This window comes from Thalassophryne amazonica, chromosome 14 (assembly GCF_902500255.1).
Source record: "Thalassophryne amazonica chromosome 14, fThaAma1.1, whole genome shotgun sequence".
NCBI classification, from domain to species: domain Eukaryota; kingdom Metazoa; phylum Chordata; class Actinopteri; order Batrachoidiformes; family Batrachoididae; genus Thalassophryne; species Thalassophryne amazonica.
The window spans coordinates 48,870,375-48,893,641 of NC_047116.1; the positions used below are offsets into that span (position 1 = coordinate 48,870,375).

At 39.7% G+C, this 23,267-nt stretch overlaps 1 protein-coding gene across 1 annotated transcript; it reads right to left on the reverse strand.

The window, feature by feature from the left end:
• Positions 1–502: 502 nt before the first annotated feature.
• On the reverse strand, positions 503–23,267 carry LOC117524626 (protein FAM171B-like). The gene is made up of 2 exons (XM_034186439.1): positions 23,007–23,267; positions 503–806 (listed from the first exon to the last, which is right to left on the reverse strand). The coding sequence occupies exons 1-2, from the start codon at positions 23,146–23,148 to the stop codon at positions 520–522; spliced, it is 429 nt and encodes a 142-aa protein (XP_034042330.1). The 5' UTR covers positions 23,149–23,267; the 3' UTR covers positions 503–519.

The following is a 23,267-nucleotide window of genomic DNA, read 5'->3' on the forward strand; positions in this document are numbered from 1 at the left end:
GCGGGACCGCGCACTCACTCAGTGCAGCGTCTTTTTTGGACTGCGTTTAAAAAATGTGACAACATCTTGAATGGATGATGTGAATTGAAAACCCACACTTTAAAGGGACCAAGTGTGGGAGGGCTGCACGTTTGGACCAAACTCATACCTAAACGTGAACCAACATCGTGTTACATGGATCATATGTGACTTGATGTGGATCATATGCGGCGACATGAGCCATTCGAGGCTGGGCATGGATCAAATAACAGGTCAGTTGTGGCGCATAGAGGCAGATACCTGGCACATGTGAGGTACAGGTAAAAACATGTAGGTACAGGTAAAACGTGGACCATTCTTCAATAATCGCTGACACACCAATGCGAGACTCAGTATTAATGGCTTTTAATCGGTGGGACCGAGGCTTAAGTTTTAAAACATTTAGTTACAATGCTGAACAATGTCCTTGTCACCACTGAACAGATGTTTTCATTTATGCTTGAGTTTTTTGTGTCTGGTACAATAACATTTCGCATTTGATTAATTTGATAAAGCCTGCTGATTTACTATGGTTGACAAATATATCATCTTACTTGGCATTCTGCTGGTTTTATAAGGTAGGGGCATCCATATGTAGCCTTCCTTGCTGGCAACGACTGTGATTGGCAGTCCGGTTTGATAAGGTACAGCAACAGTAGCAGTACCATCTTCTCCAGTCAGAGCTTCACTGGTCCAAGTGTAGTTAACATAGACTTCCACCAATGCCTGGCTCAGGTAGTCACGATTCCACATGTCATTCACCTGGACCTTTAGGGTGAAGGCAGAACCTGAGGAAAAATAAAGACTACTTTTAAGATGCAGATGTGTATTTTTGTGTTAAGCACAATGTTTGACAGCAGTTTGCAATTTCCATTGGTTCACTTTAGCGCCTACGTTCTCTTCACTGGATCAGGTAAAGTCGGTTATCATAGGCCATTTTGGTTTATTCCAGATCAAATACAGAATAAATGAAATCTAATGACTACTTTAAACTGAAGATGCGTAACCTAATGTTACATAAAGTCAATGATGCTAAACAAGAGTTTTTAGTTTTCAGTGGTTATCACCTAAATTAATATTAATATTAATTAATATTAATATCACCTAAATTCTCTTCACTGGACAGGCTAAACTTTAAGCTATTTCAGTTTATTCCACAAGTAGAGTCCGCAGAAAGAAATATTCATGTTCATTCATAAAGGTCTTCGCTGACTGCAGCAACACCAACTACCTCCCACTGAACACCTCCGACACCAAGGAGATGGTAATGGATTTTAGAAGGTCTCAGCCCCTCTTTCAGCAGATCAACATCCAAGGTGAGCACACTGAAATGGTGCAGACCTACAAATTTTCACCTAGGTGTATGCCTGAACAACGTCTTTTAGATATATACAGTGAAATACTGCATATGTTTCATAAGACAGTGGTTGCAAATGTCATCTTTTGTGTTGCAGTCTGCTGAGGAGGCAGCTGGAAGGACAATGACGAAAAGTGGCTAGATACTAAGTACACTTTGACTGCACTTAGTCTGGACACTGCAAAAGAACTGAAGTTCAGGCTACGGACAATGTCAACAAACTCCCGCTCCCCCTGGCAAGCCAAAGAACGAACGACATTTAGAGTCTCATCTTGCTGCGTTGCAGGATAGAAAGGTATCCTTTGTTACCTCAGATAACAGGCTTTATAACCAGTGGTAGAGTCTCATGAAGACCCCACTCCAAGGCTGACGTGTGTAACTGTGTTACCTCCCCTTCTACCTATTGTATTGTTTATTTACAGATCCCTTTGTGATTTTCATATTTTTTACCGTGTTTTTATATCAATATGTTTATTATTGTCTGTGTTGTTTTTGAGACAATTAGATACCTGAATTCCCCAAAGCAGATGAACAAAGTACCTACGTACACACCGCCTAATAGTGACTATTTACCTAACTGCCACCTAATACCAACTACCTACCTATCCACCTACCTACCTACCTGGTCCAGTAAAAGTTTTTTTATTGCATAGCCGTGATTTTAAGCACTGCCCTGCATTCAGAGATGAAATGACTTCCACACAGTGTGAGGCAAACCATCTTGGAAAGTTAGTGGCCCTAAACCAGCTCTAATTCACACCTTTTCAATTCGACAAAGGCAAGAACGAAAAGCTGAATTTCCTAAAGTTTGACATCGGCATGAGATAAGTTATAATTCTTAATATTATTATTATGTGGCCATGGTGTAAAATCGGAGCATGCTGGAAGTATTACATATCACATCTAGCCTTGAAATCCCACAATAGAAATATTTCATGTGGCTGGGAAAATGGGCATTTGGATGATCTTAGGTAATCTGCTAAAGTTACTATGGAAACACTGCAAAAGGGATGAATGGACATGTGCCGGCACAAACAAATGAATAAACAAATGAAACAACACAGGAATGCCGTTCCTCAAAGTCAACATTTGTCATTGTCATAGCAATACACTGGTGATGAGGAAGATGTACGTAGTAAGAGGTATTCCTGATTAATGCAATACTGTCAATATTGTCTGAATACAATACCATATTGTCTGAAAATTGTCAACTGATATGTTTTCACATGGATAGTGGTTAGTACAGGACAATGTATTGCAGTCGAATATAGGATTATTGTGATATCCTGCAATTATTTTAATAGCTTGGTAAAACAGCTGCATGTTCATTCCTTCTTATGAGATGCTTTAAAAGTATGTTTATGATAGATTTAACGTCCTGTTTATAATCGATCAGATGAGCTGCGCTGTGTGCACTGTGTGCGCTGACTTGCAGTGTTTTTTAATTGTTTGAGCTATGCTCATATATGTGGTTCATTATTCGAATAATCACTGAAATTTCTGACAAATCCCTTTATGGCTCATTATTCATCACTTTTTTATTCAGTGGGACCAAAGCTTAACATTCTATCGCAAATCACTCCTGTCGCTTTTCTCCACCCTTCCTGGACTGCCATCTTTACCTCTCTCCATTACTTTGAACAGTCAACCCAGAGTATTACACCAACCCAATTTCATGCCATTTCATGATGGTATCACAAATCTATTAGTTTGTGATACTGTCACGAAAATGCGATGCTTTTGTGGCAGAAGCATGAATTCTTTTTGTGATGGTATCATGAAATGTGGGGGTTTGTGGGGTTATGGTTATGATTAGTGGAAAGGAGAGGGTTAGGTTATGGTCACGGTTGGGGTAGGATTAGAAATAGTAAAAAAAAAAAACAAGCAAAATGCATCATGATAATGTGACATTTCCTGACAGGGCATGAAAAAAAAAAATCCCATGAGACTGGGCTGATTTAAACTCACCCACCAACACTGTCTCTACTCCTTGTAACCACACCAACCAGCCAAATCCCCTCATTTACGCACATGTATGCCATCTACCAACTTTCATTACATTTCTCTCCAGAGAGTACACCTCTATAATCTCACCTCAACTTCCTCACTATTTTCACTACATGCCACTATGTCATCCACAAACATCCTAGTCCATAGAGACCCCAGCATTCGATAGTCCTCCATACCTTTGTTGCCACTGCAGTTATTATTATGCATTATTCTTAAAAATCATTTCCAGTACACTTCTTCTCTATTCCTCCTCCACTTCACTGAACAGAAAAGGGCTACATAAAATGCAGTCAATTTATCCTAAATCTGTTGTACTTGCTTCTTCATTCTCTCTACATAATCCAACCTTTTCACCTTCTCATTGTCTTTGTTCATTAGCTCCTCAAAACACTCCATCCACCTTCTCAACACACATTTCCATCTGGTTCCTTTATCACCCAATTTGCTGCACATCTTTTTCAGGACTCTGTCTGGCCTAGAGTTCAAGGTCTTTTTCTCCTCCCTGCTGAGCTTTTGCTACCTCTCACTTCACCTTGTGCAGCATCTCCATGTACTCATGGTGTATTGCCACATTACAGTCTCCAGCCTCTTTCAAGTTGCATCTCTTACACAGGACATATTTCCTTTGTCTGCACCATCTTCCATCATGTGGTCCTCCTTCCTTAAAAAAAGTTTTCACACAGCCATTTCTATCCTTGTAAAATGAACCACATCTGTGTTTCCACATCACCTATTTCCTTCTGTAACATACCCATTGAAGTTCAATTCCATCACCCCAGTTGTGTCCTTGAGCACACTTTACACAACTTTATCAAACTCACTGTAGAACTCTCCTTACTTTTAAATCTCAAATCCTAGTTGTGGGGCATATGCACTGATGACATTCATCATCAACCCTTGATTTTCCATCTTAACAGTCATTATGTGTCATCTATTCTTTAGCAGGGTAGTGCAGGGATGGTGGCCAAGTGGTTAGTGTGCTTGGTTTCAGTGTGGAACATCCCTGGTTCATACCCCACTCCTACCAGTTTCTCCATGTAGAGTTGCATCAGGAAGTAAGCATCTGATGTAAAACTTGTGCCAATTCAATATGCAAATCCACATCGAATCTGCTACGACAACCCCAAGTGAAAACAAGGGAGCAACTGAAGAGACTTACTTTTGTTCTTTAGCAGGTTAAAGTGACTTCTTAACTAATTTTACAGACTATATAAAAAAACATTTTGTGCTACTAAAACATTACCATCTTCATTCATGTGCTTTTATCATATTGACTAAATAACAGAAGACTGTGATAGTAGCATTGCAGCCAATCAGCTTATTTTTATAACTGTGACAATTTCATGCAATGATTGAATTTGCAGCGACACTCAGACTGTTTATAATCCTGCTGCTTAAAATATGTGCCAACGCTTTTCTGAAATCTCATGAAGCCAGACCTTATGGTGCCAGCTAACACAATATGTCAGCCAGCCAGATAACCAGATCATGCCAAATCGCTGAGGCTAACAACTGTCTTTGATGAAAAGCAGAAAGAATTGCCTGAAATTATTGAACACATGCATTACTTATGCACACAATGCCAAACAAAGTCGAAATTTGGCAGGGTCAGTGCCAAGTACAGATGGATATTTGGATTGTTGTTATGGAAACTAAGCTGTTTCATGTCTTCTGTTTTACTTTAGTCTGTGTGTGTGTGTTGGGAGGAGAGGGTATATGTGTCACTCAGTGAAGTCTTCTCTGCAAGATTACGATAATGTCTGTTTAGGATCTGAACCTCACCACAAAGAGGTTTTTGAAGTGGACTGACTGTCTGCAGCCACTGAGCTGGAGGAGGAAAAACAACCAATTTAGTGTATGGCATCTGTTAGAACATGTGAATACTGCCATTACTGTGCATATTAGTGCATGTACTAAGCAAAATACAGTACTCTGAAAAAATCTTATGCTTGATCAAATAAAACCTTAAAGCAAAAATGCTGCAACAAACAGTCAAAAGCTTCTTATTTATTTGTGAAATAGCTCATAGTCTACCAACGTAATTTGTTCAGTTTATTAATTATTGATCATTATCCCCCAGTTTGTTGTCTTTGTAGATCCATGATTATGCTGTGAACCTGCAAAGGTACAAAGATGTGTATTCATCTGAAAAGGACTGCTATTTTCTGAACAAGAAAAACAATAATGAAAAAAAAAAAATCTATGCATTTCTGTTAAGGGTTTGAATTAACAAAGGAACAATTTTGATAATGGCCACAAGGAATGGCATTTCATTTATGGTAAATGGGCTGCATTTATATAGCGCTTTTTCCAGAAGCTCAAAGCGCTTTCCAATTATGCCTCACATTCACCCAGACACACTCACAAACCAATGTCAGGACGCTGCCATGCACTCACTACACACCGGGAGCAACTAGGGGATTAAGGACCTTGCCCAAGGGCCTTTAGTGATTTTCCAGTCTGGCTGGGTTTTGAACCGAGGATCCTCTGGTCTGAAGGCCAACACTTAACCGCTAGACCACCAACTCCCCAAATTTGATTCATGGGTTTAGAAACTGTGTAAAAAGTTGTTTTATCAGTAATTATAAAAGTGTCATTTAATTTGATAACATTTGAGTATTTTTTTTTTTTTCAGTTTTCTGATTTTTTTTTTTTTTTTTTTTACTTGTTAGATAATTTATTGGTTCTACTTGGACTGAAAAAAAACAACAAAAAAAAAAACTTGTTTCATTAAACTTAGACTTTAGTCCACTTTCTTTTTCATGTCATTCATTGTTGTGTTTTATTGTGTGTTATTACACAGACAGAGTGATAGAAAGAAAGCTAGATAGGTAATAAAGAGCTTTAGGCTTAGTGGTTAGTACTGTTCCATCACAGTGAGAAGGTCCTTGGATCTCTTCCCGCCTGGTCATTTCTGTATGGATTTTGCATATTATCCGTGGGTTCCATGTGCCTGCTCCGGCTTCCTGCCACTTCCAAAGACATACAGGTGTATAGGAAACTTCAAATTGATTGCAGGTGTGATTGTGTATACAGTAGTGTTCAGAATAATAGTAGTGCTATGTGACTAAAAAGATTAATCCAGGTTTTGAGTATATTTCTTATTGTTACATGGGAAACAAGGTACCAGTAGATTCAGTAGATTCTCACAAATCCAACAAGACCAAGCATTCATGATATGCACACTCTTAAGGCTATGAAATTGCACTATTAATAAAAAAGTAGAAAAGGGGGTGTTCACAATAATAGTAGTTTGGCATTCAGTCAGTGAGTTCATCAATTTTGTGGAACAAACAGGTGTGAATCAGGTGTCCCCTATTTAAGGATGAAGCCAGCACCTGTTGAACATGCTTTTCTCTTTGAAAGCCTGAGGAAAATGGGACGTTCAAGACATTGTTCAGAAGAACAGCGTAGTTAGATTAAAAGTTGATTGGAGGGGGGAAAACTTATACGCAGGTGCAAAAAAATTATAGGCTGTTCATCTACAATGATCTCCAATGCTTTAAAATGGACAAAAAAAGAGATGCATGGAAGAAAACGGAAAACAACCAACAAAATGGATACAAGAATAACCAGAATGGCAAAGACTCACCCATTGATCAGCTCCAGGATGATCAAAGACAGTCTGGAGTTACCTGTAAGTGCTGTGACAGTTAGAAGACGCCTGTGTGAAGCTAATTTATTTGCAAGAATCCCTCACAAAGTCCCTCTGTTAAATAAAAGACATGTGCAGAAGAGGTTACAATTTTCCAAAGAACATATCAACTGGCCTAAAGAGAAATGGAGGAATATTTTGTGGACTGATGACAGTAAAATTGTTCTTTTTGGGTCCAAGGGCCGCAGACAGTTTGTGAGACAACCCCCAAACTCTGAATTCAAGCCACAGTTCACAGTAAAGACAGTGAAGCATGGTGGTGCAAGCATCATGATATAGGCATGTTTCTCCTACTATGGTGTTGGGCCTATATGAGGGCTGTCAGAAAAGTATCGGACCTTTTTATTTTTTTCAAAAAACATGGATTTGAATCACGTGTGATTGCATCAGCCAAGCTTGAACCTTCGTGCGCATGCGTGAGTTTTTTCACGCCTGTCGGTTGCGTCATTCACCTGTGAGCAGGCTTTGTGTGAGCAGTGGTCCACCCGTCTCGTTGGATTTTTATTGCAAATAAATGTCTGAACGATTTGGAGCTTCGCTGCATCAATTTTTTCCAGAAACTGTGAGAGACCTCCAGGTGGACACCATTCGGAAAATTCTGTTGGCTTTCAGGGATGATTTTATGGGTATTACAAAGATTAAGGAGTGCTCCAGCCGGTTTAAAGACCGCCCACAGCTGCTGAGAGCGACAGGCTGAATCAAGCAGATCATTTCCAACGTGAAGGCTTTGTTGATCCGGGACGTCGTCTGACTTCCACAAACAAAGGCAGAAGGCGTGGACATCAGCACTTTTTCGGCACATTCCACTGTTAAAGGAGTTTTTTTCATGGAAAGAAAAGCGGACAGTTGCGCCACCGTGCCGTTCATGGCACTGGACAAAACCACCTCCGTGTTGGTCTCACAGGACGGCTTTGAGATGGCTTTCAGACGGCTGTCGGTGGGTTTTCAGTCGTGTGACTAACCGAGAAATTGTGGATGAGCCTGGACATGCCAGAACATGTCCTGTGAGGCTTCATCACGGCGTTGCTTTGTGCCATGCGGCTCCACCGCGACGCGCGGAAGTCCTCCGCATGTCTGTCTCAATGTGCCGAAAAAGTGCTGATGTCCATGTCTTCCGCAATTCCTGTGCTAGTCAGAGGACGTCCCGGATAAAACACAGTGTCCAGTGTGGAAATGAACGGCACATTCCACTGTTACAGGAGTTTTTGTCATGGAAAGAGGAGTGGAGGAATTCCGCGTGTCACGGTGGAGCCGCATTGCGCAAAGCAACGCTGTGATGAAGCCTCACAGGACATGTTCTGGCATGTCCAGGCTCATCCACAATTTCTCGGTTAGTCACACGACTGAAAACCCACGGACAGCCGTCTGAAAGCCATCTCCAAGCCGTCCTGTGAGACCAACATGGAGTTGGTTTTGTCCCGCGCCATGAACGCGCATCTGTCCGCTTTTCTTTCCATGAAAAAAACTCCTTTAACAGTGGAATGTGCCGAAAAAGTGCTGATGTCCATGCCTTCTGCCTTTTTTTGTGGAAGTCAGACGAAGTCCCGGATCAACAAAGCCTTCATGCTGGAAATGATCTGGTTGATTCAGCCTGTTGATCGGCACTCGGAGCGCAGCGCGCTCTCAGCAGCTGTGCGCGGTCTTTAAACCCTCTGGAGCACTCCTTAATCTATGTAATCCCCATAAAATCATCCCTGAAAGCCAACAGAATTTTCCGAATGGTGTCCACCTGGAGGTCTCTCACAGTTTCTGGAAAAAATTGATACAGCAAAGCTCCAAATCGTTCAGACATTTATTCGCAATAAAAATCCCACGAGAGGGGTGGACCACTGCTTGAAATGGGTGTTTCAACAAGACAATGACCCAAACACACTAGTAAACGAGCAAAATCTTGGTTCCAAACCAACAAAATTAATGCCTCGCAGATGTGAAGAAATCATGTTTATACAACTAAATACTAGTTTAGTGATTCACAGGATTGCTAAAAAAGCAGTTTGAACATAATAGTTTTGAGTTTGTAGCGTCAACAACAGATGCTACTATTATTGTGAACACCCCCTTTTCTACTTTTTTTTTTTTTTACTAATAGCCCAATTTCATAGCCTTAAGAGTGTGCATATCATGAATGCTTGGTCTTGTTGGATTTGTGAGAATCTACTGACTCTACTGGTACCTTGTTTCCCATGTAACAATAAGAAATATAGTCAAAAACTGGATTAATCTTTTTAGTCACATAGCACTACTATTATTCTGAACACTACTGTATGTATTTTGACCGTTGGGGTTTTACATAATTATTGTATGGCCTTGCCTTACAATATAAAGCGCCTTGGGGCAACTGTTTGTTGTGATTTGGCGCTATATAAAAAAAAAAAAAATGAATTGAATTGAATTGTTCATCCTGCAATAGACTGGTGTTTTGTCCACAGTGTACTACACCTTTTCCTGGACTGGAATAAGCAAGTTTAGACAGTAGATTGATGGAAAACTGAACATAATTTATGCAAATTGATGCTGATTAACATTTTGAAATTTCAAATTTGATGACTTACTGGCATACTAATGAAGAAAAACTATCAAAGACTATAATTTCACAGAAAAAAATGGGTTTCTTAATGCTTTTGCATATTGCTGTTTGTAAATTAACATCATATGGGTGATACTTCTGTCCATAAACTACAGTATAATTACATATATTCAACACTGACATTGAAATGTGATAAATATCAGATGAATCATTTTATGATGCTGGTCCAACCAAATGCCAACCTCCAGTGCTGAAAAATGAAACCAATGTTGAAATGAGAAAACCTGCAGTTCATTAAATGACCACTTGATGATGACTTCAAATTTGAGTCAACGCACATTGAATCCCATGTTAAAATGACCAACTTCATAGCAAAATAAACGTGTTTACAACAACATACAAAAAGGCAGCCAGTCAGCTCCATTTAAGCCTTATCCTGTCAGACCTCAAGCTAAACAGAGTATGTCCTGATTAGTAGTCGGATGAGAGACCTCTTAAAAAGACTAGGGGTGATGTTTGTTCCTCCAGGTGGGATGGCATCCCACATACAGCTTGTGCCAAACCACAATGTGGATCTGTGCTGGATCGGCTGTGGTGACCCCACTCAAGAGGGAAAAGCCAAAAGAACAACAATCATGTACAAACAAACAAACAAACAAAAAACAGCTTTGGTCTCAAACATTAGCTGCCCCTTCACGACAAGTGGTTATGGTGAATTTTTATATAACTCATCAGTTTAATTATTTGTAAGCCATGAACTTGCATTATTTTGACTGCATAGAATGGAGCGTCTTTGAAGCTGCATCCACAGACATTCATGGACTTTGTGACACTGTGACATCTGACATCACTTTTTGTGAGGACCTGTTTGTGCAGACCAAAACATTCTGTACATACAGCAACAACAAACCTTGATTTACTGGGAAACTGAGGCAGTTCCGCCAGGCCAAGGACGAGGCCTACAAAAGTGAAGACAGGCTCCTGTACAAGCAGGCTAGGAACATGCTTACAAAGGAGATCAGAGAAGCAAAAAGGAGCTACTCTGATAGGATCTATGTGAATTTATTAGACACCCATGCATAACAGAAATTCACTCATATACAAACAACCAAACTCATAACAGAAAAGTCAAAGGCGAAAATAAATATAAGAAAATAAAATACATGGTGCCTAAAGGCGTAGGCAGAAGCAACGCTTATCAGCGCCTACACCCCTGTATAAATTCAAATCAAACCAGGCATATATGCCTGATCATAGACATTTATATTCAAACACAATTTGAACAACAGCACATAGCTACAGATAGAAGAAGTCAAATATTTCTCCAGACAGCTCCCAAAACAAACTAAAAAAAAAAAAAAAAAAAAAAAAAACACAAACAAAAAAACAAAGGTTCCAGTATAACAGCATCTACATATAACACAACTCAACCACATTTATCTAATACATATCTAGAAAATATAATTTCATTGTATAAATATTTGAACCAGTTGATATCTGGACATCGCTTAAGTTTCTCCAGTAAATTATTCCATGTTATTGGGCCACAAATGGAGACACAAAAGCACCTCCTATAGTCGTTCTAGTGCCAGCAATTTTAAAATAATATGAAGCCCTCAAATTATACATTCCTTCTCGCTGCATAAAATATTCTTGAATTCTGAAAAGTAATTGTTTATTTTTTGCTTTATGCATCATCTGAACAGTCTTAAATGAAATCATATCATAAAGTTTAATATCTTTGACTTAATAAACAATGGATTGGTATGATCCCGAAACTCTGAATTGTGAATTATTCTTAATGCTCTTTTTTGAAGGATAAATAATGATTGTAATGTAGTTTTATAGTTATTACCCCAAACATCAGTACAGTAAGTCAAGTAATGTGCAATCAATGCACAATACAGAGTGTGTAGTGATTTACCATCTAGAATGTACTTTGCCTTATTTAATAGTGCAATACTTTTAGAAACTTTCTTTTGGATATGTTGAATATGCGCTTTCCAGTTAATTCTATCATCAATAATCACACTGAACAATTTGTTGTCCTTGAAACAATCTATATTTACCCCAAGTATATTTAACTGTATTTGTACATCCTGTTTATAATTTCCAAATAACATCATGTTAGTTTTAGCAAAGAAAGTCATGAAGTCATTACTAGTTAAAGTTAAAGGAATACTCAGCTCAATAGAGCTCTGACTCTGTCAGCCTGGCTACAGTGCTGAAAAGAAACCTGGGGTTGTTCTTATTTTCTTCAATTAGTGATGAGTAGTAAGATGTCCTAACTTTACGGAGGGCTTTTTTTTATAGAGCAACAGACTCTTTTTCCAGGCTAAGTGAAGATCTTCTAAATTAGTGAGATGCCATTTCCTCTCCAACTTACGGGTTATCTGCTTTAAGCTGCGAGTTTGTGAGTTATACCACGGAGTCAGGCACTTCTGATTTAAGGCTCTCTTTTTCAGAGGAGCTACAGCATCCAAAGTTGTCCTCAATGAGGATATAAAACTATTGACAAGATAATCTATCTCACTCACAGAGTTTAGGTAGCTACTCTGCCCTGTGTTGGTATATGGCATTGGAGAACATAAAGAAGGAATCACATCATTAAACCTAGTTACAGCCCTTTCTGAAAGACTTCTACTGTAATGAAACTTATTCCCCACTGCTGGGTAGTCCATCAGAGTAAATGTAAATGTTATTAAGAAATGATCAGACAGAAGGGGGTTTTCAGGGAATACTGTTAAGTCTTCAATTTCCATACCATAAGTCAGAACAAGATCTAAGGAATGATTAAAGTGGTGGGTGGACTCATTTACATTTTGAGCAAAGCCAATCGAGTCTAACAATAGATTAAATGCAGTGTTGAGGCTGTCATTCTCAGCATCTGTGTGGATGTTAAAATCGCCCACTATAATTATCTTATCTGAGCTAAGCACTAAGTCAGACAAAAGGTCCGAAAATTCACAGAGAAACTCACAGTAACGACCAGGTGGGCGATAGATAACAACAAATAAAACTGGTTTTTGGGACTTCCAATTTGGATGGACAAGACTAAGAGTCAAGCTTTCAAATGAATTAAAGCTCTGTCTGGGTTTTTGATTAATTAATAAGCTGGAGTGGAAGATTGCTGCAAATCCTCCACCTCGGCCCGTGCTACGAGCGTTCTGGCAGTTAGTGTGACTCGGGGGTGTTGACTCATTTAAACTAACATATTCATCCTGCTGTAACCAGGTTTCTGTAAGGCAGAATAAATCAATATGTTGATCAATTATTATATCATTTACTAACAGGGACTTAGAAGAGAGAGACCTAATGTTTAATAGACCACATTTAACTGTTTAGTCTATGGTGCAGTTGAAGGTGCTATATTATTGTTTCTTTTTTTATTTTTATGCTTAAATAGATTTTTGCTGGTTATTAGTGGTCTGGGAGCAGGCACCGTCTCTACGGGGATGGGGTAATGAGGGGATGGCAGGGGAGAGAAGCTGCAGAGATCAACTCTGCTTCCTGGTCCCAACCCTGGATAGTCACGGTTTGGAGGATTTAAGAAAATTGGCCAGATTTCTAGAAATGAGAGCTGCTCCATCTAAAGTGGGATGGATGCCGTCTTTCCTAACAAGACCAGTTTTTCCCCAGCTTTGCCAATTATCTATGAAGCCCACCTCATTTTTTGGACACCACTCAGACAGCCAGCAATTCAGGGAGAACATGCGGCTAAACATGTCACTCCCAGTCCGATTGGGGAGGGGCCCAGAGAAAACTACAGAGTCCGACATTGTTTTTGTAAAGTTACACGCCGATTCAATGTTAATTTTAGTGACCTCCAATTGGCGTAACCGGGTATCATTACTGCCGACGTGAATTAGGATCTTACCAAATTTACGCTTAGCCTTAGCCAGCAGTTTCAAATTTCCTTCAGTGTCGCCTGCTCTGGCCCCCGGAAGACATTTGACTATGGTTGCTGGTGTCGCTAACTTCACATTTCTCAAAACAGAGTCGCCAATAACCAGAGTTTGTTCCTCATTGGGTGTGTCGCCGAGTGGGGAAAAACGGTTAGAGATGTGAACGGGTTGGCGGTGTACACGGGACTTCTGTTTAGGACTACGCTTCTTCCTCACAGTCACCCAGTCGGCCTGCTTTCCCGGGTGCTCGGGATCTGCTGGAGGGGAACTAACGGCGGCTAAGCTACCTTGGTCTGCACTGACTACAGGGGCCTGGCTAGCTGTAGGATTTTCCAAGGTGCGGAGCCGAGTCTCCAATTCGCCCAGACTGGCCTCCAAAGCTACGAATAAGCTACACTTATTACAAGTACCATTACTGCTAAAGGAGGCCGAGGAATAACTAAACATTTCACACCCAGAGCAGAAAAGTGCGGGAGAGACAGGAGAAGCCGCCATGCTAAACCAGCTAAGAGCTAGTAGCTGCGCTAAGCTAGCGGATTCCTAAAAACACACAAAGTGAATAATGTGTAAATAATTTAGAGGTGATTCAGCAGAGGGAGTGCTTTAGTTAAGGCACGTGAAGATTACACTGTGAAACAAATCGTTATCTAGTTAACTAGATCAATCTAACTGCGCAGATTAAACAGCTAACGGATACAGCAAAACACCGCTGTGCTCCAGAACAGGAAGTGATACAATACTGCAGTGAGAGCCAACCACCAGTAGAGGCCAGTAACAAAGTAATGTTATCTACGCCGATAGTGCCACAGTTATTGAGGCTATATGCCAGTCATAGCTTTTAATATCTGCACACAAGCCACCCATTATTGCAGTTATCCCTCAGTCTGCAAAATATGAATTAATCAAAACCCAAAGATCTAGCATGTTAACCTTAGCCAGCTTGGTAAATTTGAGATAAGTGGGCATAATCATGATTTATTTGTCCCTCCCAGGTTATGACAGTCTTGCCTACACCCTTCCCTTTTAGCCATTTACAGGTTGGTTGTTAGCCAGACAGTCAGGCTGCCTGACAGGATGCCAATATGGCGCCAGCCATTGGCAACCACACTTTAGCTTCAAATACACTCCTCAGAAAGCTTGTGAGTGATGTCACAGTGTTTGTCCAACATACTATGGCTCCAACATATGAGGGATGGGCATTTCTCACATTTAAAACAATACTGCTTGTAATAAATTATCATTGCTCATCTTTGTTTTTATGAAATTCCACTGAATATTTTGACTTTGTGAGGAGGAAACATACTGAATGAAGTGTGAAATGGCCAGAAGCATAAACATGTTGACACTATACGATCTAGCCGGACAAACAGATGGTGAGCAGGGAATTATCTGTGGGGGGCCTCCAACCCCCACATCTTAACTGTGTGCATGCTTTTGTGTGTGTTGGAATTAGGCCACAAATTCCACCAACGGTGAAAACACAAGTGTACCGTTGGCATGAGGCTCAAATCTGCCTTTGCACACAGGCCAGTAATATCAACCCAAGCTGAGACGAAAGACAAATGACACTGCAGGTGCACTGGGGTGACGGATTACATGAAAACTAGGTGTTCAAACAACTAGTAGTCCTATTTTCAAATGGCTGTATTTGTGGCAAAGTGATTTAATCTTTTTGTCACTTGTGATATGAAAATGACAATGTTTAATTTTCAAGTTGTTTTTTTCAGAAGCAAAGGAACATTGGCTGTCTTTGTCTGCTTGCCTTCAAATGAACACTGCGCAGGAGGTTTGGCAGGACATAACCACAACTTGACAGGAGGGGGAGTGGTGCTGACATCATCTTTGGGCATATTTCCAAGGGTTTAGTCCAGACAGACTGGAGGAACTTGTAATGATGGATGGGAATGCACTCCTACAGCAGCATTAATTAGTCATGAATCGCTTCGAACAGGGTCACAAATCCCCCTTTCAGCTCCTCTCTATGCACTTGCTGTAAACAAGGAGCTTGCTGTGGAAAGTGCACAGATCCAAGGGTGTTTTTTTTTAACTAGAGGAATGAGCAATAGATTAACAGAGCTGCTGCAAAGACTGTGTTGTAATGTGATCTAATTGACACAAATGTGCAAAATTAATTCTGTTCAGAGCCTTCCGAGCTGCTTTCTGAATGCCTACGCATGACAGTTTTTACTTTGTGTTTTCTGTTTGTAAAGGAAAAATAATGTTGACATATCACTAGAAAGTGTGAAGTTTATCTGAAGAAAGTTTGAACACCAAGTCACCAGTCATGCTCTACAGTGCATCTGGAAAGTATTCACAGAGCTTCACTTCATCCACATTTTATTATGTTACAGCCTTACTCCAAAATAGAGTAAATTTATGTTTTCCCTCAAAATTCTACTCACAGCACCCCATAATGACAACATGAAGTTTTTTGTTGTTTTTTTTTTCTCTTTTTTTGGCAAATTTATTAAAAAAAATAAATCGTGTCTTCTTGAATATGATGCAACAAGCTTGGTGCACCCGTCTTTGGGCAGTTTTTACCCATTCCTCTTTGCAGCACCTCGAAAGCTCGATCAGGCTGGATGAACAATGACATCACTTTATCGGTGGATGCAGAGAATCCTGCTGTTCTGGTTCTGTTGGACCTCACAGCAGCTTTTGATACTGTGGATCAGTACTTGTTTCCCAGTTAGAGCATTTTATTCAGGGTACTGCACTTAAGTGGTTTAGATCGTATTTGGCTAAAAGGAGTTTTTCTGTTATGATTGGTGACCTCTACTCATCAACTGCTCCTCTGTGTTGTGGAGTGCCACAGGGTTCTATTCTTGGGCCTATTCTATTTTCTTTGTACATTCTGCCATTGGGGTCAATTATAGCTCAGCACAACCTGTCCTTTCATTGCTATGCAGATGATCTGCAGATTTATCTGCCTATGAGAACTAATGGGCATGATGCACTGATATCATTATTTAATTGTATTCACAATGTAAAGCAGTAGCTGTCCCAAAACGTCCTGAATGTTGGTATACTGAGATCATAGTGTTTGAGCATTCTGGCATACTGAATTTAGTAACAACAGACTTTGGTGCTCTGGCTAATTATGTAAAACCAGCTGTCAAGAATTTGGGAGTCATATTTGACAGCTGTTTGATGTTTTGATCAACAGATAAACTCTGTTGTCAAAGCAAGTTTTTTTTCCAGCTTTGTCTTTTGGCTAAGTAAAGCACTTCCTCAGTAGATGTGATCTTGAGGCGGCCATCATGCTTTCATCAGTTCTAGACTTGATTATTGTAATGTACTTTATACTGGCATTAATTAGTCTTCTCTTGCACATCTCCAATTGGTGCAGAATGCTGCTGCTCATCTTTTAACAAACACTTTTAGAAGTGAGCATATTACACCTGTCCTGTATTCACTCCACTGGCTTCCAGTTCATTTTAGAATTGATTTTAAGATTTTAATGTTTATTTTAAAGCTACTTATGGCCTTGCATCTCCTTACTTGTCTGAAATGTTGTCTGTTGTTGCGCACTTACAGTAGGACATTACGGTCATCTGCACAGCTTTACTTAGATGTTCCAAGGTCAAGATAGAGGTTCTGGGGTGATCGTGCTTTTGTGATAGCTGGTCCCAGACTGTGCAATAAGCTACCTCATGACTTATGCACTATTCCTGACCTAGCACTTTTTAAATCTAAGTTAAAGACTTATTTATTTAAACTGGCTTTTCGCTCCTAGTGGGGAGGTGACATGTTCTGTTTTAAATTTATTGTATGTGTGTTTTATTTTTGTGAATCTTTGTTTTTACTTTTAAGCACTTTGGACACCATCTGGTGCTGTAAAGTGCTTTATAAATAAATGTTGATAAATGTTGGTGCATAAATAAATATTGACTGATTGCTGATTGATTGGATGGGGAGCATCCGTTGCAGCCATTTTCAGATTTCTCCAGAAATTGTCCTGCTGAATGATAACTCATCCCCCAGTCTAACATCAAGAGCGACCTGAAGCAGGTTTTCATCCAGGAAGTCTCTGTACTGTGTCCATTGAAGGATATGTCCTTCAATGCGCATATTAAGCAAATATGTAGGACTGCTTTTTTACATTTGCGCAATATCTCTAAAATTAGAAAGGTCTTGTCTCAGAGTGATGCTGAAAAACTAATTCATGCATTTATTTCCTCTAGGCTGGACTATTGTAATTCATTATTATCAGGTTGTCCTAAAAGTTCCCTGAAAAGACTTCAGTTAATTCAAAATGCTGCAGCTAGAGTACTGACGGGGAATAGAAGGAGAGAGCATATTTCACCCATATTGGCCTCTCTTCATTGGCTTCCTGTTAATTCTAGAATAGAATTTAAAATTCTTCTTCTTACTTATAAGGTTTTGAATAATCAGGTCCCATCTTATCTTAGGGACCTCTTAGTACCACATCACCCCAATAGAGCGCTTCGCTCTCAGACTGCAGGCTTACTTGTAGTTCCTAGGGTTTTTAAGGCCGGGTTCACACGGCAGGATAATTAGGCCAATATCGGACCTGATCTTCCCCTTCCGACAATCTTAAGGACGCCCCGACAATTGTGATGACACTAAAGATAATCTTATCAGATATTTCTGTCATGTGTGGTAAGAGTGCTCTGATCTGCTCGGAAGGACATCAGGAACGCTCCAATCGCAAATCGGGGATATTCAACATGTTGGATTTTTTTGGCCCGATATCGCGGCGTGTGTGGTGTCCTCCGACCACAAACGAACACCCAGCCTGTGGAATGCGACGTGCAGCCAATCAGAAAGCGAGGTGACGGACGCACGGAGCGGAAAATAAAATCAAAACAGCTGTTCTACTTACCAGAAAGTCCGGTGGTCGTGCTGTCTCCACTCCTTTAAAGAACACCTTTTCTTTTCCTTTTTGTATCATTTTTTCCCTCTGTTTTAAATAGTCCACAAAGTACCTCCGTTTGTTTACTCTGAAGTCACGTTTAATCTCGAGAGATTTTGCAAGATTTCCTGTCTGAACTGTAAATGTTTGTGTGTTAAATCTGTTCGTGTGTGGTGTTGCTGTCCTTACCGTGTGGCTGAACACCACACACAGTACGACCAAATCTGTTAGATCCATGACTTTTTTTCTTCACATGTGTTGTCTCTTAGGTTTTGGAAACCTACAGATAATTTTAAAACCCTGTCATGTGAACCAGGCTTAAGAGTAGAATGGGAGGCAGAGCCTTCAGCTTTCAGGCTCCTCTCCTGTGAAACCAGCTCCCAATTCGGATCAGGGAGACAGACACCCTCTCTACTTTTAAGATTAGGTTTAAAACTTTCCTTTTTGCTAAAGCTTATAGTTAGGGCTGGATCAGGTGACCATGAACCATCCCTTAGTTATGCTGCTATAGACTTAGACTGCTGGGGGGTTCTCATGATGCACTGTTTCTTTCTCTTTTTGCTCTGTATGCACCACTCTGCATTTAAATCATTAGTGATTGATCTCTACTCCCCTCCACAGCATGTCTTTTTCCTGGTTCTCTCCCTCAGCCCCAACCAGTCCCAGCAGAAGACTGCCCCTCCCTGAGCCTGGTTCTGCTGGAGGTTTCTTCCTGTTAAAAGGGAGTTTTTCCTTCTCACTGTCGCCAAGTGCTTGCTCACAGGGGGTCGTTTTGACCGATGGGGTTTTTCTGTAATTACTGTATGGCTTTTGCCTTGCAATATAAAGCACCTTGGGGCAACTGTTGTTGTGATTTGGCGCTATATAAATAAAATTGATTTGATGTGATTTGTACATTGCTGCATCCATCTTTCCCTCAATCCTGACTTGTCTCCCAGTTCCTGATGCTGAAAAACATCCCCACAGTGTGATGCTGCCACCACCATGCTTTACTGCAGGGATGGTAGTGGGTAGGTGATGAGCGGTGCCTGGTTTCCTCCAAACATGACACATGGCATTATCTCATCAGACCACAGAATTTTGTTTCTCATGGTCTGAGAGTCCTTCAGGTGCCTTTTGGAAAATTCCAGATGGGCTGCCATGTGGCTTTTACTAAGCAGTGGCTTCCTTCTGGCCACTCTACCATACAGGCCTGATTGGTGGACTGCAGCAGAGATGGTTGCCCTTCTTGAAGATTCTCCTCTCTCCACAGAGGAATGCTGGAGCTCTGACACAGTGACCACTGGGTTCTTGGCCACCTCCCTGACTAAGTCCCTTCTCTCCCGATTGCTCAGTTTAGACAGGTGACCATCTCTAGGAAGAGTTGTGGAACCAAACTTCTTCCATTTATGGATGATGAAGGCCACTCATTGGGACCGTCAAAGCAGCAGAATTGTTTCTCTACCCTTCCCCATATTTGTGCCTTGAGACAATCCTGTTTCTGAGGTCTACAGATAATTCCTTTGATTTCATGCTTGGTTTGTGCTGTGACATGCACTGTCAACTGTGGGACCTTATATATAGATAGATGCGTGCCTTTCCAGACCATCTGGAAAGGCATCAAACAACTGAATTTACCCCAAGTGGACTGCAATTAAGCTGTAGAAGCATCTCGAGGATGATCAGTGGAAACAGGATGCACCTGAGCTCAATTTTGGGCTTCATGGCCAAAGCTGTATATACTTGTGTACATGTGAGTTCTTAGTTTTTTTTGTTTTTTTTTTTAAATAAATTTACAAAAATAAAAAAAAAAGAAAAAAAAAAACCTTTTTTCACATTGTCATTATGGGGTATTGTGTGCAGAATTTTGAGGAAAAAATGAATAAGACTGTAACATAACAAAATGTGAAAAAAAGTGAAGGACTGTGAATACTTTCTGGATGCACTGTATACTCAATCATATCATTACTAAATTGTACGTAAAAACGAATACAAATATACAGCAAATACAGCATTTTTTTTTCCTACTTCCACAAAACACTCAGAATGCAGGTGTAGGAGCTTCTTTCATCTTGCTCAAAAACAGCTGAGCACATGAATCACCAAGCATCCAGTTAATAGCCCTCAGGTTTGACTACCTGAGCCACAACTGCAGCCTACGTTGGACAAAATGTCCAGGAGTTTGGTGGTGACAGTCACATTTTGCTGAGTTCTTCTCTTTTTGTGCTCCAATTCAGCATGGCTCAGATAATAATTCAAGTCTATTATTTGAAAGGTCAGCGATTCACTTACCATCTACTTGCATCTAAAGCTGAATTAACAATAAGCACATGTATTGAATAATGACAATAATCAAAGAGATGGACAGCAAAATGCTAATTAAAATAAAATGGTGCAATTGTTTGGTAATAACTCAGAGTAAGAGCAGTCTCCTTTTAAAACTTTTAAACATATTTTAAAAATTTGTGATGCCAGGATAAATCATGATGCACAAAAAGTGAATAATTAGCTGTAACTGCTGGTAATCTTGTATAAACATTGGTGAAAGTGGACAAGTGGGTACAATATGCAGGAATCAGGACCTACGGTTCTCCTTATAAGAGGCATCCTGCTCTCTTCTGTCACATTAAACCCATGAAAATCATGTTGCACTCTTCAACAGAAAGAAATTCTGAGATGTTAACAAAGATAGTTTAGCTTTTTGGAAAACTCTTGGGTAAAAGCATGCAAAAAGGTATTTTTGCACACAAGCCCAACTGTATGTAAGCAGACATGAAATAGTAGGTAATTCAAATTTTGGCTGCTACATTAAAAAACATCAAGCACAATTTCTTCAGTTTTGAAAGTAGGGCCATAATCGGCCTCCCAATGATCTCAGGTCAGGTTTGATCCCATAACCTTTTGGTCAAGAGGCACTTCTCTCTTAATGCCCAAACAATTACATCACAAATTGTTGAGCTTGTAACAAATGCTGTGAGTTTTCAGTGGTAGTGTGACTGTATGACTCTGCCTCGTGACCAGAAGGTTGTGGGCTCAAACTTGACCTGAGGCCTTTCAATTTTAATTTAATTTCAATTTACTTCATTTATATAGCGCCAAATCATAGCAAAGCTGCCTCAAGGCACTTCACACAAGTAAGGTCTAGCCTTACCAACCCCTAGAGCAAACACACAGGCGACAGTGGTAAGAAAAAACTCCCTCTGATGATATTGAGGAAGAAACCTCAAGTAGACCAGACTCAAAGGGGTGACCCTCTGCTTGGGCCATGCTAAAGACACACTTGACAATACAAAATAGAGGAAATTTTGGGAGTCCATGCTGGTGTCCAGGATGGGAGGCTTGCAGAAGAAGACGCCCACTACCACCTCTGAATGCAGCTGCACCTCAAACAGAGAGAGAGAGAGAAAAAAAACAATCAGGTGGCAGAAAGTGTATAAATAAGGTATAATTCATCAGCATTAAGCAACAGGAAAGTATAAGAAATACTAAGGTGATCGCCAGCCACTAGCCCTAAGCTTCACTAACAAACCCAGACCTAAAAGTTGGTGTTTGACATACTGAATAATACAAATTAATTGATCAATTTAATATGGACTTCAAAGTACATAACACTACAAATGAAACTCCTGATCCCTAATCAATGACCAATTGAATGATTCTTAAAAAAAAAAAAATGTTTAGGTAATTTTTTTTTATTTTTTAGGTATAACTTGAAAGGCGAAACTGTGTCATATTTGGGTGATTCTTAGACTACGGGCACTTATTATGTCCTTTGATCACATTGTATAAAAAACAGAAAAAAGGGGAAATTTCACACTTTTATAGTTATCTTTACAATGAAAGTGTGTTAAGAAATTTGTTCTAGTAGTCTATGATGACTTTTTCACCTTTTTTCAGCATCATTATATGCAAATATTGCCATTTTGTGCTTGTCCCACACCCCGAATTTTGATCTTCAATGACAAAAATGAATGGTAAAGAAATGTTTTTTCTAATGTTTTAAAATATCTCTGAAAAAAATATCAGTAAAATAATCTAAACATAATTGGGGTATTCAATGTCATACAACTGATGTGATTTTTTTTATACAAAATGTAGTTGTCCCACACTATTGCCGTAATTTCCACCACAACACTGTAATGTCCCTTTAAACAGTTTGTATAAAAGATTGTTTGGGTAGTTTCTATGGAGATAAACAGTGACATCAGAGCACATGTATATAGCGCCAAATCACAACAAACAGTTGCCCCAAGGCGCTTTATATTGTAAGGCAATGGTGTGGTGGAAATTACATTTACAATGCCAATAGTGCCCGTAGTTAAAGAATCACCCATTTATATTAATTTTTAAAGATGATATGGGTTGTCTTCATTAATTTGGATATGTGCAGTAGCGTAAAAATGTAAGACAAGCAATTATGTGACCTTAAAGTCAGCAGATGGAGAAAAAAAAAAAAAAAAAAAAAAAAAAAAAAAATATATATATATATATATATATATATATATATATATATATATATATACACAGTGATGCTCACAACAAACTAAAAAATAAAGTTTAAGTTCTACAACAAGAAAGAACAGAATATGTCATTATAGAAAACAGAAATCACATATCTACATTTAACTTGTGGATATACTATCATCATATTTTGGCTTTCGTTGTCTTTGTTTACAAACCTGGAGAGGAATTAGAAACCGGTGGCTGCTGAATCTGATCCTGGTGCTTTGAAAAGTTTCCGTCATTAACATGCTCAGACAGCCTACAAACTGTCCTGCTGAACAAAACCAGCGCGAAAAACAAACACGTCAGCAGGAGCATGGCTGCAAAAAATGCTGCTGATCCGTATCACTTTGTACAAAAAGTCCGTAATTTCATCTGGAACTCAGACACAGACATAAATATCACGCCATCTCATCAAAGCACTGTTCTGTCCGACC